General features: G+C 47.9%; 1 protein-coding gene across 7 annotated transcripts in view; it reads right to left on the bottom strand.

Annotated features, from left to right (window-relative positions):
* PPIP5K1 (diphosphoinositol pentakisphosphate kinase 1) overlaps nucleotides 1–16827 on the bottom strand; it is a 135508-nt gene that overhangs the window by 105512 nt on the left and 13169 nt on the right. For all 7 annotated transcript variants that reach the window (XM_074966726.1, XM_074966724.1, XM_074966727.1 and 4 more), the window contains exons 8-16: nucleotides 13596–13697; nucleotides 13093–13254; nucleotides 9724–9845; nucleotides 9099–9200; nucleotides 7524–7610; nucleotides 6957–7032; nucleotides 6244–6353; nucleotides 5188–5273; nucleotides 4588–4716 (exon numbers count right to left, since the gene is read on the bottom strand). In XM_074966726.1, coding sequence (XP_074822827.1) covers nucleotides 4588–4716; nucleotides 5188–5273; nucleotides 6244–6353; nucleotides 6957–7032; nucleotides 7524–7610; nucleotides 9099–9200; nucleotides 9724–9845; nucleotides 13093–13254; nucleotides 13596–13697 — 976 coding nt within the window. The remainder of the gene's footprint in view (nucleotides 1–4587; nucleotides 4717–5187; nucleotides 5274–6243; nucleotides 6354–6956; nucleotides 7033–7523; nucleotides 7611–9098; nucleotides 9201–9723; nucleotides 9846–13092; nucleotides 13255–13595; nucleotides 13698–16827) is intronic.

Genomic DNA, 16827 nt, shown 5'->3' with positions numbered 1-16827 from the left:
CCTCTGGACGGTGCCGGGCCTCGAGGTAGTGGAGGTCTCGAAGTTGGAGACTTGGGTGCTGTCATTTCAATGAGCCCCCTAGTGGCTTTGAAGGTGTCCGGTGTGGAAGGCATCATGACCTCCCACACCTGCAGCTGCGGTGAGTCCAAGAGCACAGGGCTTCCTGGGGAGACCAGGGCCTGTGGGGGCTGAGCCCAGCCCAAGGGTCTGTCGGCGATAGGCCCATGTCCCGCGCTGTCCCCTGCCTGGGGTGCAGTGTCTGCGACAGGCTGCTGCGGAGACTTGCCCTGTTTCTTATGGGCACCTGGTGAATGAGAGTGGTGCTGGGGTGAACCCTTTTGGGGCCCAGGAGACCAGTGGCCCCTGGGTAGGCATGCAGAGTCCTTTTTCGGTACCATGGATGGCACCACCAGAGGAGCACTCTGCACCAAGGTGCTCGGGGCCGGGTCCTGCTGCAGACGGAGGGCTGACTCCATAGGAGTTGTTTTAAATCAAATGTCCCTCTCTTTCCTAGTGCGAGGCTTGAAGGCCTTGCAGATCTTGCACTTGTCTGACTGATGGGCTTCTCCCAGACGCTGGAGGCAGGAGTCATGGGGGTCGCCCGTGGGCATAGACTTGAAGCAGCAGCTACAGGGTTTGAAGCCCTGGGACGGCATGCCCTGGAGCCCTGCGGACGCGTTGGAGGGGAATTCCCCCCAACCACTAACGACTACAATTAAAAACTAAAAAGAAAAAGGAGTACTTGTGGCACCTTAGAGACTAACCAATTTATTTGAGCATGAGCTTTCGTGAGCTACAGCTCACTTCATCGGATGCATCCGATGAAGTGAGCTGTAGCTCACGAAAGCTCATGCTCAAATAAATTGGTTAGTCTCTAAGGTGCCACAAGTACTCCTTTGCTTTTTGCGAATAAAGACTAACACGGCTGTTACTCTGAAACCTGTAATTAAAAACTAAGAGAACGATTAACTAACAATGGGTAACTATACACGAAGATAAGCAGAAGAGCTAGGGATTAGTGGGACACTTGTGAGCAAGGGACCACTGTTCCAACAACTGTCACTGGCGGTAAGGAGGAACTGAGGGGGGGGGGGGAATTGGGCCAGCAGGATCGTATATAGAGCACCACATCGGCGCCATTGCAGGGGGCTCCACAGCCAGCCTGACGGGTAGCTGCTAGGGAAAAGTTTCCGACAGCCATGCACACACACACACACACACACCCCTCTACCTACCTACCTGGAACTGATATGAGCATGCACTTGAAGAAGAAAGGAAGTATTTCTTCTCACAATGCAGTCAACCTGTGGAACTCTTTGCCATTGTGAAGACCAAGACTATAACAGCATTCAAAAGAACAACTAGATAAGTTCATGGAGGGTAAATCCATCCATAGCTATTAGCCAGAATGGGCAGGGATGCAAAACCATGCTCAGAAGTGTCCCCTAGCCTCTGCTGCCATTAGTTGGGAATGGGCGACAGGGGATGGATCACTTGATGATTACGTGTTCTGTTCATTCCCTCTGAAGCCCCTGGCTTTGGCTGCTGTTGGAAGACAGGACACTGGGCTAGATGGACCTTTGGTCTGACCCAGTATGGCCATTTTTATGTTATGTTAAGCGTATTCTCTATGCCATTTTCTAAATCATTGATGAAGAGATTGAACAGCAACAGAGCAGGACCAATCCCTGCTGGACCCCACTCAATATGCCCTTCAAGTTTATCAGTGGTTCACAGTCAATTACCCTCTGGGAACAATTTTCCCACCAGTTATGCACCCACCTTATCCACTACTTCCCCCTTGACACTTTGTTCCAGTGGTTACTCACCCTTACTACTCAACAAAAATTGTCTGATTTCTCATTTGAATTTGTCTGGCTTTAGCTTCCAGACACTGGTTCTTGTTCTGCCTTTCTTGGTTACATTAAAGAACCCTGTAGATCAAGTCACCTCTCAGTCTTCTTTTTGATAAGCTAAACAGAATGAGCTCCTTAAGTCTCTCACTGTAGGCCATTTTCTCCAGCCATCAAATCATTTTTGTGGCTCTCTTCTACCCGCCCGCCAATTTTTCCATTATTCTTTTTAAACTGTGGACACCGGAACTAAATGCAGTGTTCCAGTATCAGTCTCACCAAGTCTATATACAAATGTAAAAATCACCTTCCTGCTCCTACTTCCCTCTTTATACACCAAAGAATCACATTAGAATCACAGGGTTCAGAATAGCAGCCGTGTTAGTCTGTATCCGCAAAAAGAAAAGGAGTCCTTGTGGCACCTTTAGAGACTAACAAATTTATTTGAGCATAAGCTTTCATGAGCCACAGCCCACTTCATCGGATGCATCTGATCCATTCACAACAGAAAATTTCTGGTGGTTAGGAACTGAAACTTCCTTGATCAACTTACTTTTACACCCTTCAGCTACAGCAAACTGCTTGCACAGATATCAGATAACCTTTCCATAGACACCTTACACGACAACCTTTGTACAATATTTGCTGCAAATATACAACAGTGCTTGCAACAATGATCTATACGGTCACAGGTTATGTCAGTAACGTCAAACCAACCTAGACCTCCCCCACTGCAACTTGAGACCATTGCTGCTTTTCTGTCATCTACCATCACTGAGAACAGCTGAGCTCCATCCTCTTTGGAACCCCCCTTCAGGTAGTTGAAGGCTGCTATCAAATCCGCCCTCACTCTTCTCTTCTGCAGACTAAACAAGCCCAGTTCCCTCAACGTCTCCTTGTAATTCATGTGCACCAGCCCCCTGATCATTTTCGTTGCCCTCCGCTGGACTCTCTCCAATTTGTCCACATCCATTCTGTAGTGGGGAGCCCAAAATTGGATGCAGTACTCCAGATGTGGCCTCACCAGTGCCGAATAGAGGGGAATAATCACTTCCCTCGATCTGCTGGCAATGCTCTTACTAATGCAGCCCAATATGCCGTTAGCCTTCTTGGCAACAAGGGCACACTGTTGACGCATATCCAGCTTCTCGTCCACTGTAATCCCCAGGTCCTTTTCTGCAGAACTGCTTCTTAGCCAGTTGGTCCCCAGCCTGTAGCAGTGCATAGGATTCTTCTGTCCTAAGTGCAGGACTCTGCACTTGTCCTTGTTGAACCTCATCAGATTTCTTTTGGCCCAATCCTCCAATCCTAGGTCACTCTGGACCCTATCCCTACCCTCCAGCATATCTACCTCTCCCCCAAGCTTAGTATCACCTGTACCCTCAGCAAGTTCACAATTCATCCCATCATCCAGATCATTAATAAAGATGTTGAACAAAACTGGCCCCAGGACTGACCCCTGGGGCACTCCGCTTGATACCGGCCACCAATTAGACATTGAGCCGTTGATCACTACCTGTCGAGCCGGACAACCTTATAGTCCTTTCATCCAATCCATACTTTTTTAAACTTGCTGGCAAGAATAGCGTGGGAGACCGTATTGGGACACTGGGAACTTATGTTCAGTTGCTTGTCCAGTGTGATCCCTCAATCCTTTTCAGGGTCCTTGCTTTCTAGAATATAGACGCAACTCTGCAGGTATGATCTGCATTCCTTGCTCCTAGATGTATAACTTTGCATTTGGTTGTATTTAAGTGCATTTTCATTGAATGATACCAAGCTATCCAGACAGCTCTTGTGACTGTCCTATTATTATTGACCACACCACCAATCTGTGTCATCCACAAAGTTTTATCAGCAGTGATTATATTTACTTCCAGAAGTATTGATGAAAAAGATGACTTCCACCAATTCCTCCTGCAGCATTCCATTAGAAATACCCCCACTTGATGATGATTTCCCCATTGACCACCACTTTTTGACATCTGTCACTCAGTTCTTAATCCATTTAGTGTGTGTTCTATGGATACTACATACTGCTAATTTTTCAAATCAGAATGTTGTGTGGTACAAAGTCAAATGTCTTCAAGAAGTCTTATATCTATCCAGTTACCTTTATTAACCAAACTTGCACTATCAAAGACTGAAATCAGAGGTTTGTTTGACAAGACCTATTCTCTATAAAACTAGGTTGATTGGCATTAATTATATTCCTAGTCTAATTCTTCAATAGTGGTAACTAGCCTATAGTCACCCAGGTCATCCCACTTTCCCTTTTTGAATATTGGCACATTAGCACTCTTCCAGTCTTCTGGAATTTTTCCAGTATTCCAAGATTTATTGGAAGTTAACATCAGCAGGTCAGAGATCTCCTCAGCCAACTCTTTTAGGACTCTCGGGTGCAAGTTCTCCAGACCTGCTGGATTTTAAAACATTTAGCACTAGTAGATGTTGTTTAACATCCTCCTCTGTTACAATGGACTGGAAAGTAGTTAGTCATCCTCGTGTGACACAACCACATCATCCTTCTTCTTTCCAAACACAGAACAGAAATAGTTACTGAATTAAAGCAGTGGTGGAGCCCTGAGCCACATATGCTACTAGAGCCTAATCAAGAGAAAGTATTCAGATGCATGCATGCATCCAGTCACCAATGGTGATTAGCAGGCTATGTGTGGCCTCTGTGTACAGTCAGAGACCAGAGCTGATGAGCAGCACAAGAGGGAAAGCTCACCTTGGCCTCCAGGGTACATACAGCGAAAGGCCCGACCAAGCTCTTCTGCCTGGACCCTTCCTGCTGGGGTCAGCTCTCCACCCCATTTCAGCACCAGTAGCAGAGATGGGGAGGGCTCCTTACGGGCATCTAAAACAGATAAACAGGTAGTCACCATACTGTAAAATAGGGGCACAAGCTCCAGAGACCGGGGGCCTACAGGGCAGCGGCAGAGGAGTCTCAGCATGGGCATGATTTCAGTGGGCGCTGGATCAACAAGAGCTTGTCTAATGGACTTCAGTGAGTGCATGATTAGGGGGCTCTGGATTTTGTGGACATGGGGTCAAATTTCCAGTCTTAATGACAGAAGTTCAAGACAGAGCATGTGAACTCCAACCCACCCTAAGGGATGGGGGTATGGCATAAAGCATTCAGGTGTTAGCTCCAGTAGGTCTTGCCATAGTGGCAGAGTAGGCATGCATTCGTCCTTCTGACCAGCACTCTGCTCAGTTCCCACCACCCCAAAGGTGCAGTCCAAGCTGGGGTGACAGAGTAGCACACAGGTACTGAGCCCCAGGGATTAGAACCAGTCTGAGAGGGAGTGTGTGGGGGGTTTTTAACCTTCGTCTTCACTGGAAGCTTTTGGGTGTCCACGAGGCAGGTAGGTTAGCTGCACCTTGCGGTTAATGCCAGAGAAATGTCCGTACCTGTCACAAAGGGAGATAAATCAATATCCTGGCCCCATAGCCAGGGACATTCAAGCTCCCCGCAATGCCCTTCTTAGAGTCCTTGGACGTATTCATTTCCTGGCAGCATCACTAAGTGGCCAAGTTGTGCACTGGTGCTCTACATCTGTGACCCAGCATACAAAGCTGGCAGGTTTGCCTGCTGCCTCATTTAACAAAATGGTCTGAAAACAGAAGACTTTTTTGGACTCAGAAATTAAGAGTGTTTGAAGCCCTCTGGACACTAATTTCTATCTATACCTTTGACAGATAAATACAAGGTCCCATAGTGCTGCCTCCTAGGCCCAAACAAGGTGAGATCTGGTCTACTTATTAGATTTGGGCTTCTGTATGTTAGGAGATGCCATAAGACCACCACGTCACCTGTTATGTTGGCCCCATAGGCTATTCCGGATTTGGCCCTGTTTGCCTTACAGAGGTACTGGGTTCACTGGCCCACATCAAGGTCTCAGTTTTCCTTTTGTTGCACTCTTGGCACTAGAACCACCTCACTGAGCAAAGCTACCTCCATTCCATTTGCAGATCTCTAGACAGAGGAAATTATATGCACAAGTGCTGTGCATCAAGGGGATGATTTTTCCTTTTCTCCAGCAGTGGAAGTTCCCAGCTGTCACAAGAGCATTGCTAGGTCAGGGTGCTGGGCCTTTCTACACGAAAACCAGAAGACATCATGCTTACAGTGCCCAAAAAATAAGAAGTGGTGCTTGTGGTGCGAGAGTTTCGGAGCAAGCCCTGCTGGTGTCATCCTCCAGATACTGCTGCCTACAAGGAGGCTGCAGCCTCTGTCACCCCTAGGGGACTGGCCAGGCAGGACACGAGCAGCACACAGTGCTTCAGTAACACGTCTCCCTTCTGTAGCTGCACTATTATCCGCCGGGGAGTAGGTAGCCCTAACATGAGCCTCCACCCCACGCGACTCGCTCTTACTCACATTTCCAGGACAGTTTTTAGCTGCTCCAGTTTGGACTTCCTCTCCTCGATTTCACAGTCATTGTGAGTTCCCAACTCCACCACTAGCAGGCGCGCAATATCCAGCACTTCCTGTCAGGGATAACAAGCACCATCTATCATGTACCCAGAGAGCTTGCACCCCCTACCCTTCCAGTGCCCCAAGGCTATGGACACCCAGCCCCACAGTCACCAACTCTCCTTCCAGTGTGCCAGGGAGGATGGGCACTCAGATAGCATGCACCTAGTCCATGGCCACTCACATCATTGAAACGGTTTCCCACATTCATCTGTGGGGACATTTTTATTCTCCAAGACACAGCTTTAGCCGGGATAAGTTAAGGCCAGTTCTGGTTTCTTCCACCTTCAGGTTGCAGCTCTGTCCTGCTCAGAAGCAAACACAAGCCTTCAATTCCTCCAGTTCTCGAAGTTTGAGGCGCACTCTCACCGAGACAGCACCGTGATGGGAGAGCAGCAGGACTGACATTATTGTGATTCTACAGCAGTTCATCTTTCCTCAGGTTCTTGCCCATGAGCAGTCCCTGCTGGAAGCTAGTGACATGACCTGCTGTGTATGTGATGGGGAGAGTGCTCAGGTAGTGCTCCTCCCATTGACCATCCCCACATAAAGCTTTCTCTGGGATCCAGATCACCCAGGTCTTCTGTACAGTGACCCCAGGGAGGTCTTCCCCTCACCTGCAGCTGCTCTGGTTTCTTCAGCTTCAGCTTCCCTGTCTTGTAGCCATCATATTTCTCAAATAATTCGAAGAACCTAAACAGACAGGCAGACCTAGTCAGATTTTCAGTTCTTCCCATGCCAAGAGGATGGTCATCCCTACATACCCAGCTATGCCTCTTCAGTGAGAGCTGGCATGTCTATAGGCTCATTCCTGCCCCCAGAATTTCCAGGAAAACAGGTGCTTTCAGCCTGAACTAGGAGAAGGAAAGAGTAGCCAATGGTTTCTCTCCTTGACAGGGGCCCTTCCCTTTGCAAGTGCCCAGCAGAAAGTCCAAGATCTTGTACTTCGAACAAGCCTTCATCCCGAGCTGCCCTCTCCCAGTGCTTGCATGGAAAATGCAGGAGCTTCCTGGGGCAGGCTAGATTGACTGAGTGAAAGATATTAGCTCTGAATGGAGCTAGAGAAAGCACCACTTCCCATGCAGTGGGCTCTCATGCTTGGTCCATGATCTCAGCAGCTAAGCCCTCTACCTATCATTTCTCTTGACTGCAAGAGTCCATACCCCTTCTGCTGCACCCATTACCTAGAGTGTTTAACCTCCATCTTCATCTTCTGCTTGGGGGTGCGGTCTCCATGCCGGATCACTGCAATAACACAGCGCAGCTCCATCCTAGCGTGGGAGAAACCAAAAAGCATAAGCCCTGTCAGGAGACAGCACCCTTTCCATATATTCCTCCTTTTCCCATTCCAACACCTACACCAACACAAGGAGACAGATCCCAGTCTTGTGGAAACCCCTTTTGCCCCCATGCTCTCAGAAGTCTGCTTCAGTATTAGAAAGCCTACACCAGATCTGGGAGAATGGGGTAACTCCAACCCAGACTGGCACACAAGTTCAGAGCCTGCAAGCAGGAGCCAAAATCCTACAGCCACATTAACACCACAGCAGACAACAGAGTCACAGAATTCACAAGCATGACGTGCAAGCATGAAACAGCAGGAGATTCTGGTGGTGTGAGCTGGGTCAGATCTTAGGGCAGCTGTAGGAACAGGACTTTGGACTGTGCCAAACTGCTTTCAGGAAGTGCACAATCCCACTTTGGGAAGACAGGAATGGCCAGACTAGACCAGACCACTGAGATACCGGTCTCTGCCTTTGGCCAGGACCAAACGGAAAAACCATGCACCAGGCAGTTCTGGGACAGCCTGCCCCAGAGCCAGTTTTCTCTGATCCCCATTAGTTAAGCCAGCTTATGCCCAGAAGCAGGAGCGATGACATCGCTTCCAAAACTTTTCAATAATTACTACAGTAACTCTGGCTGTGCTTATTATCCATATAAATGGCCAGTCTTTTTTTGAGTCCTATGTAGCACTTTGCCACAATATGCAATTGTGGCAATGAATTCCACAGGCTGTCTTGTGTGAAAAAATATTTCCTTTCATCAACTTCAAATTTGCCACCTTTCAATTTCATTGACTGCTCTCGACAAGCTTTCCCAGAATACAAGAATAAAGAGAAGTTCCTGATCTACCTTCTCATTATTTTATATATTTTTATCCTACCCTCCTATTTGTCTCCTCTCTAAGGTAATCATTCCAATCTTTTCTCTCTCTCTCTCCATAGGAGAGTTTTGTCAGGCTCCTGTTCATTATCACCCCTCTCTACACCCCATCTATTTCTGGTACAACCTTTTTACGACAGGGTGACCAGAATTGACCACGGTATTCTAAATAAAGACATCTCACAGATTATATAATGGCATCATGATACTTTCACTATATTGTTCTCCATCCCATTTCCTCAGTATCCTACCAGGTTTGTTTTGACTGCAGCTGCACACTGAGCAGGGGGCTCACGCAGCTGTCACCATGACACCCATGTCCCTTCCCTGAGTGGATATCGTTACTTTAGAACCCTCGAAGGCATATGAGTGGTTCATATTATTCCTCCAATGTGCATTAGTTTGCATTTCTCAGCACTCAATTTTATCCTTCATTGTGCTGCCCTTCCCTAGCTTGATTAGGTCTCTCTAGTGCATTACAGTTTGTGTTCTGCATAGACCCAAATGCTTGGAGGGGAAGCACAATGCTCAGGGGGAGTATGGCAATCCTTGGCTACCCATGGGGGCACCCTTTGCTGGGGCTAACAGATACTCACATGGTGCCTGAAGTCGTGGGGACAATGGGAATATCCTCTGCCTCCGTTGGGATGGACCAGGGAATCTGGAACTGGGGAGCCAATTCCCGCATGATTATATTCCTGGAACAGACCAGAACACAGGAATTCCATTCCCTTAGCAATCTGCACCCAGTGACAAGCTCCCCTAGAATCCCCCTCCACCACAGCCTTGCTCAAAACCCATTATGCCACAGACGGTGCTTCCTTTAGTCCTGCACACACTCTCAAGTCAGATTTTCACATCACAGACCCAGCAGGAGAGCTCCTGAGTGCAGCAGGTGTTGGCATCCTTTGCATCAGTCCAAACAAATGCTTTCCATGTAGCTCCAGTACAGGAGCTGGGTTCGTAGGTTATAAGAAGGCCAACTCATCTACAGTTGATATTGGCTGGCAAATCTGCATCTGAGAGAAATTAACCCCTTACACCCTGGAGCTTCCCCATCCTAAGCACTTACAAGTTTCAAACACAAAGCAAGTGTTCCCTGCTCAGCAGTTTGCCGAGCTCGCCAGAATAAGGTGAGCAGGGTTATACCACATACTTGGAGGAGCTCCCTCACACACACACACACACACACACACGCTCTGGCTTTAGCTCCTTACATACCCAAGAATTTTGGCGCAGTCATCATAATACTTCATGGAGTTCTTCACAAAGCTGAACCCATTCACATCACAGACAAAGGAGTGGCCATTCGCCCGCAGAAGGTCAAACCCACACACTGTCTGCTGCATGAGGAGGAAACAAAGGGCAAGGGATTCAGACAAACCTCCCCAAAAGCTCAGGGTATGGGGCAGGCAGCACAGGCCCAGCCCAGCAGCTGTGAAAGAGGACTATGCAGCACAGGCCTAGCCAATACACTGTGCAACTTGGCTCCTCAGAGGCCTTCCAAGCTCTGCTTTCTCTGGCAGGAAGGCTAGGACTCTCTGGCTTCAGCACCCCCACACCACCAACACATACACTTCATGGATTCTGGGAGAAAGAGACAGAGGAGTTACTTACCAGGAATTGGCCCTTTCAGGTAAGCCTGTGGGATAAATTCACACCTATCGTATCAAGGGTCTGCACCATGAGCAAGTGAACCAGGACAACAGAACTGTCACAACAAGCATAATCTCTGGGTGCCAGGTCAAGAGTATATGAGAAATGACTATACTCTTGCTCTCAGTCCTCTGAGCTCAAACCTCAGCTGAGGGAAAAAGCCACATACAGAGCTCTGAGAAGCAGCATTACAAAGTCCTATGATGAAGATAGCACAACTACTATGTAAGCTGTCTTAAGTCTCAGCTGAGTGCACTGGACATCTCCAAAATGTACATGAATGTCTGCTAGGTCATAACAATAGCAATACATAGCCCATTTCATTTGGTCCGTTACCCCTCAGAGGCTGTTCGACTCCTGGTCTCACCGGCATATAGCTCAGAAGTGGGGAACTTGTGGATAGGTTTGGTTCCATGCAGACAGGGTCCCATATGTTCTGCAATTCCACAGCCATGGCACTTGTGTGGAACCGTTTTCCACAAGCTTTTCTCCTCAACCACAAGGGCTAGAAAAAGGAGATTACTTACCAGTAACTGGAGGTTTGAGATATGTGGTCCTGGTCTGAATTCCAAATGTGGATGCGCACTCATGCCATGTGCTGCAGCCAGAACAGTTTTGTATTGTAACAACGTCCTTTGACCCACATGTGCATCGTGCCTTGTCCACGGATGCATCCAAGGCTATAAGAGGCCGTGCGGGTCGATGCTGCTCCAGTGTCCTCAAGAATGGCCTGGACCTCCTTAGGGAGCCCAGACAGCTAGAGACAGCAGTTGTGACAAAGTACTATGCCAGTCGCCAATGAGCATGATGCAGTGTCGGCAGCCTGTACAGCTGTCTGGAGGCTCACCTTGGTGAGCAGTTGACCTTCGTCCAGCAGCACCTGGAAGTCTTGCTGTTTGTCTGGCAGTAGAAAAGCCTGAAACTCTGAAAGCTTTGAATATGGGAGGAAGTCATATTTCTCCAACAGGGCCTGGTAGCTGGTGATACAGAACTGCAGTCCCACAGAAGAGTAGACCTTCCTATCCAAAAGGTCCAACTTCTTGGCTGCCCTGTCCAGAAGAGTGACTTGAGGTGGTGTTGGCAAGCATGTTTGGTCGCTGCATGAACCACCAGTGAGTTGGGAGGTGGGTGCGTGAAAAGGAAGTCCGTGCCTTTAGACGGGACAAAGTATCGCCTCTCTCCAAGTGCTTGGTGGTAGGGGCACAGTGGGCTGGTGTATGCCAGACCATCTGTGCTGGTTGCAGGATGGCTTCATGAATGAGGAGGCCAGTCTGTGAAGGTCCTGGTGGTTGTAGGAGGTCCAGTAGCTGATGTTGTTTATCCTGGATCTCCTCCCGCATGAGCCCAAAAGCTATGGCCACACGATGAAGCAGGTTGTGGTATTGTTTATGGTAATCAGGTGGGGAGAGGGAGAGCAGGATCAGTGCCTCATCTGGCAATGAACAGGCTCCAACAGGGACCCAAAGTACCAGTTGCACTATGTCTTCCTCCCCTTCACAATAAACAGAGGAGGGTGCGGTGCAGGTAGCCGATAGTCAGCAGGATGCCGCCAGAGGCACACTATGGTCCCAGTACAGGTCCCAGGGAGGCTAGTAGGACCAAGCATATGGGTCGCTGCGCAGTGGCAGACCCCGGAGGGGACCATGGCTCAATGAGGATACGGTGGTCGGCACCTGGGATCTGGACTGTGAGACTGGGCAAGTGAGAAGGAGGGATCTGGCTCCGACAAGCACTCGGACTCAGAGGATGGGTCCACAGTGGCAGATTACCCACTGGGCCAAGAGGCCCATGCCCAGAGGCCACGGCCAATTGGGGGCCCCGGAAAAATGGGCGCCCCGGCACCCCAACCTGCCTGCCTCTCCTGCCACGGAGCACGGGAAGCCCCCATGACCAGACCCCCACTCCCTGGCAGGAACGCTTTGGGGGGGGGGGGGGGGCGGAGAAACTGCAGGCGGAAGGGGTGGTGAGGGCCCCCCCCCCGACTTGCTCTGGTCCAGGGCCCCACAAAACCTAATCCGCCTCAGTGGGTCTGGTAGGAGTGGAGCCGACAGTGTTGGCAGTGCAAATCATGTGGAAGAAGTGTGCCACTCAGGAAGGAGCAGGAAGGCAGGACTGAGGTGTCCAGGGGACCAGAGAGCAGCAGAGAATCAGAGTATGGAACCAACAGCTTCGCAGTGGGTCTCAACAGTTCCATGAATCCAGATGTGGGGGGGGGGACCACGTGTGGTAGTCTGAAGGGGCCAAGTGGCGTGGACAGTGCCGGTGGCTGCTGTGATAATGGCACCGGAATAGTGACCATGGCTGAAGAACATGTCTGGATGCGTGCACCAAGAAAGACAGCTGAACCAGTGTAGCTGCAATGCTTGGGTCTCCTATCCACATTATTACTCTAATGGTGCAGAGGAAGGGGTTTTCAAGACTGGCTCTAATTGGTGCAAACACCCTGAGAAACGCAACCCTGAGAAACGCAAGGAGCAATTCCACATGCAGGCACAGGACCAAAACCAGGGGGTAGCAATGCCACAAAGCATCTAATGTACACAGGCCCAACAGCAAAACAGACACTGAAAAAGTGGTGGAAAACACGCACCAAAATGTACATGAGAGTGGGAAAGAGTAGTGAAGGAAGGGACAGGCCAGGGGAGTAGCAGATGGCAGGCCACAAGTTAGAGAGTGACATCAACCAATGTAACACAAGCAGGCTAAATGTTCTCAGCCCACATGTAGCTGAGAACACACAGAAAACTTCTGAGCCGCTCCCTTCCTCCCCCCACCCCCGTGTCCCCTCAGCTTTCCTGACTGGTTACAGACCTCGGCCACAGGGGTGTCAGGGCCACTGGGGTGACAGGCTGTGGCATAAGTGGATGCCTGGGGCACAAACAGGATGTTTCAGGGAACAGTCTGTTACTCCTGCAGAATGGGAGATGCACAAACCTTAAAGGCAACACAGACTTTCCTGGCAACTAACTTCTCCATGGCAGTCAGCATGACCGGATAGCGGATTTCTTTCCCCTCACTGTCCCGTTCAACCTTCCCGTCCAGAGCAGGGGACTTCCGGGCTTCCGCATGGGCATAATCCGGCCCAACTGTGTACACCTGGGCAGAGACAGAGGTGAGCTAGGTGGCCTGTATCACTGGATTATCTAGCCAGGTTCCAAAAAGTTACAGCTGAGCAGACAGACAAACTAACTGGAACCCACCAGGACACACCTGGGCTGCAGACATATGGAGAAGTGGAAGGAGGTTTGGTGCCACACACTCTCCTCTTTAATGTCTGAAGCAGACAAGCATTAAATCCTCACCCTGATCAGGCAGTGCTGTCACTGACTATCCGGAGGGAACAGTCCAAAGAGTTCTCAGACTACTAAGACCACAGCTGCCCAAGGTCTGGCCAAGGAGGCAGCCACCCCTCACTTTCACTCCAGCCTTCTCCTCACCTTGACATCAGTGCCATCTGTAGGCATGAACTCCTCGTAAATGTATGAGCCCGTTTTCCGGACACTGCTTTCAGGGGAGTAAACACTGCTCCGGCTACCAATCTGAAAGCAAAAGATGAAGAGAACCTCAGAGGAGGTAAAAAGGGAGGTGTTCAGTGTGAGCTAAAATATGCTCATGCAGGATCCACTGCTGCAGGGGAAAAAAGAGTGAGGAACCACACAGGCCAGGCACCCTAACAGCACTTATTAGTCTGTCAGTCTGCTTGACTGTGAATAAGTCTCTCTCTCTCTCACACAAACACACAGCAGCACGCAGGGAAAAGTACTTTCCCTTCAAACTCTCCTGTTTTATGATAAAGTGTTCCACTGTTTGGACTCTGCCTAACAAAGAGCTAAAAGGGAAGTTTAAATAAAATCAAATTCAGCCACACAAGAGCTTGGCAATGTAAGCAATAGCACTTCCTTGGGAACAACCTAATCCAAAAGGCTGCAGCAAAGAGGGATGGAATGGGACCCTTGAAACTGGGTATGAATCACAGAAATGCAAGGGTGTAAGGGACCTCAAGAGGTCATCTAATCCAGCCTGCAGCACTGAGGCAGGGCCAAGTAAACCTAGACAATCCCTGATGGGTTTGGAAATTAGGTTGATTTAGTGTGATTTGTTCTTGATAAATTCATGTGGACTGTTATTACTCTGTTATCCTCCAGGAGCTTACAAATTGATGTTTTAATCATATGTTCCAGTATCTTTCCAAAAAGAAAGGAGTACTTGTGGCACCTTAGAGACTAACCAATTTATTATCTTTCCAGGTATCAAGTTAAGTTGGCTGGTCTATAATTCCCTATGTCCTCTTTGTTCCCCTTTTTAAAAGGCAGATTCTGTGTTTGACCTTTTCCGTTCCCTGGCACCTCACCCATCTTCCATGAGTTCTCGAAGATAATCGCTAACAATTCCAAGATTACTTCAACTAGTTCGTTTAGTATCCGAGGATGAATTTGGTCAGGCCCTGACAACTTGAACACATCTAATTTACCTTAATATTCTTTAACCTGTTCTCTCCCTATTCTGGCTTGCATTCCTTTCTCCTTGTTGTTAAATGTTAATTGTGCTAAGCATCTGGTCACAATTAATCTTTTTAGTGAAGCCTGAAGCAAGTTAGACATTAAACACCTCAGCCTTCCTGACATCATCTGTTATTAGCTCTCCTTCCTTGCTAAATAGTGGACCTACACTTCTATTTTTCTCTTGCTCCTAATGTATTTATAGAACCTCTTCTTCTTATGTCCTTTTATGTCCCATGCTGTACATAATGCATTTTGTGCTGTAGCCTTTCCAATTCGGTCCCTACATTCTTGTTCTATTCTTTCATACTTATCCTTAGCAATTTGTCCATGTTTCCACATTTTATAGGTTTCCTTTTTGCTGTTCCACTTTTAACATTATCTATGAGAAACTTCAGCTCTCCTGAACCACTTTTCCTCTTAGGTAAGGTCCCATGAGAAGAAAATCTACCAGTTCTGAGTCTGTAAATTCTGTATTTTTTGAAATCCATCATTATTGTGCTGCTCTCACTCCTTCCTTTCCTTTGAACCATTAAATCTATCATTTCATGATCACTTTTATCCAAAATGTCTTCAACCTTCAATCAGAACTAATTCCAATTCCTCTATGTCAGTCAGAATCAAATCTAAAGCGGCTGTCCCCTAATTACTTCCTCCACCTTCTGAAACAAGACATTGTCCCCAGCACATTAAAAGAACTTATTGGATAACAGCTGCCACATATTGTAGTTATGGAGGGGCTAGTATTAACTCCATAATTCATGCTAAGTCAGAAGTTTTCAATTTAAAGGAAGCTTTAAACCTTTACTTTTTAAAAAATCGTATTGATATGATACAAACCAATCCACAAAATGTAAATTGACACTATTTGAATTTCCTGGTGGTTTGAGAAAAATAACTCAATACAGAGAGAACAAGAGCTCAAAAATCACCTCCTTGCATTTTCATGCATCTCACCTTTTTGTACCTCCTTCTGCAAGAAACCTACGGCACTCCAGCCAAATTGCTGCTCTTAATGCACCGATTGCTCAAAATGCCGCGCTTGTCTATAGAGCATTTTATAACTTTTTACCCATCACTGAAAGTTTGTGCGCTATGCCGAACCTGCCAATTTGACAGCAAATCTGTCATATGTGAACACCACCACTCACTTCTGAGGGCAAAAAAAGGAGACCAAAAGTTCAAACCTAACCTCATCTATCCTCTGTTTAAATTCCCATGCAGTTCACTACCCATATCATTGACTAAGACAATAAACCCCCAACTTAGATGTCAGTCAGGGAAATACAAAAACAAGTCATTAATGCAAAATTTCAGCAGTGCCCTCAACATTGCTAAGGCAGAGTAACTTCCCTGCTGCATGGAATGTGGGAGTCAGGTGTGGAGATCTATTGATATAAGTTGATACAGAAGTAAATGAATTGTAGTGCAAGTTTGATACGCTGGTGTCCGCATTTGTGTTGTGTGTCTAGAGGAAAAGAAGTGAAAGCCATATGGAGTGCTGGAGTGTAGTGTTAACAGCACTGTAGGCAATATAAAGGTGGAAAAAATGCACAGGTCTTTCTGCCAGCCTATTTCCATGTTGTGAAGGTTTTGGGTGGGTGGAGCATATTCTGATGCAACCTTAACGTCACTAAATAGTCTTTGTTTGACAATTTAGTATTTGGATTGTGCTAGGCATATTCAAAACCCGGAGGAAAAGCTGCTCCCCGCCCTAAAGAATGCACAAGCTAAACAAAAACAGACAAAGCATGGGGGAAGGGATAAAAACAGACAAGTAAAGCCTTGAGAGTGACACCAGACACGGAGAGCAGAGTGCGCACCAGGGTGAGACGCAGTATTCATAGAGGGATTGGTGATGTGCAGGGTAGGAAACCGTTAGATGTGCCTCCAGAAGTCCTAGCACTGCCACACAAGTGAGCAGAGCTCCAGCATGGATCCACCTGCACTCAGCTGTTATTCTGTAGGGTGGACACTCTCCCTTGTGATAGGTTAACCTCCAAGGAAGTCATTCAAGGGTAGACTACTGGAGTTAATTCTGTAGCGTAGATACACCCAGCATGAAGTTGGGGGCTAAGGCATCTGAATGAAAACTGCACTAGCTGGTACTATCCATGACCTCTAGTGATCATGCTGATGGGATGAGCACTTGAGCAACTTTTTTTTTTTT

Source organism: Natator depressus, chromosome 10, assembly GCF_965152275.1.
Source record: "Natator depressus isolate rNatDep1 chromosome 10, rNatDep2.hap1, whole genome shotgun sequence".
Classification (NCBI taxonomy): Eukaryota; Metazoa; Chordata; order Testudines; family Cheloniidae; genus Natator; species Natator depressus.
This window is presented reverse-complemented; position numbering and strand designations above follow the sequence as displayed.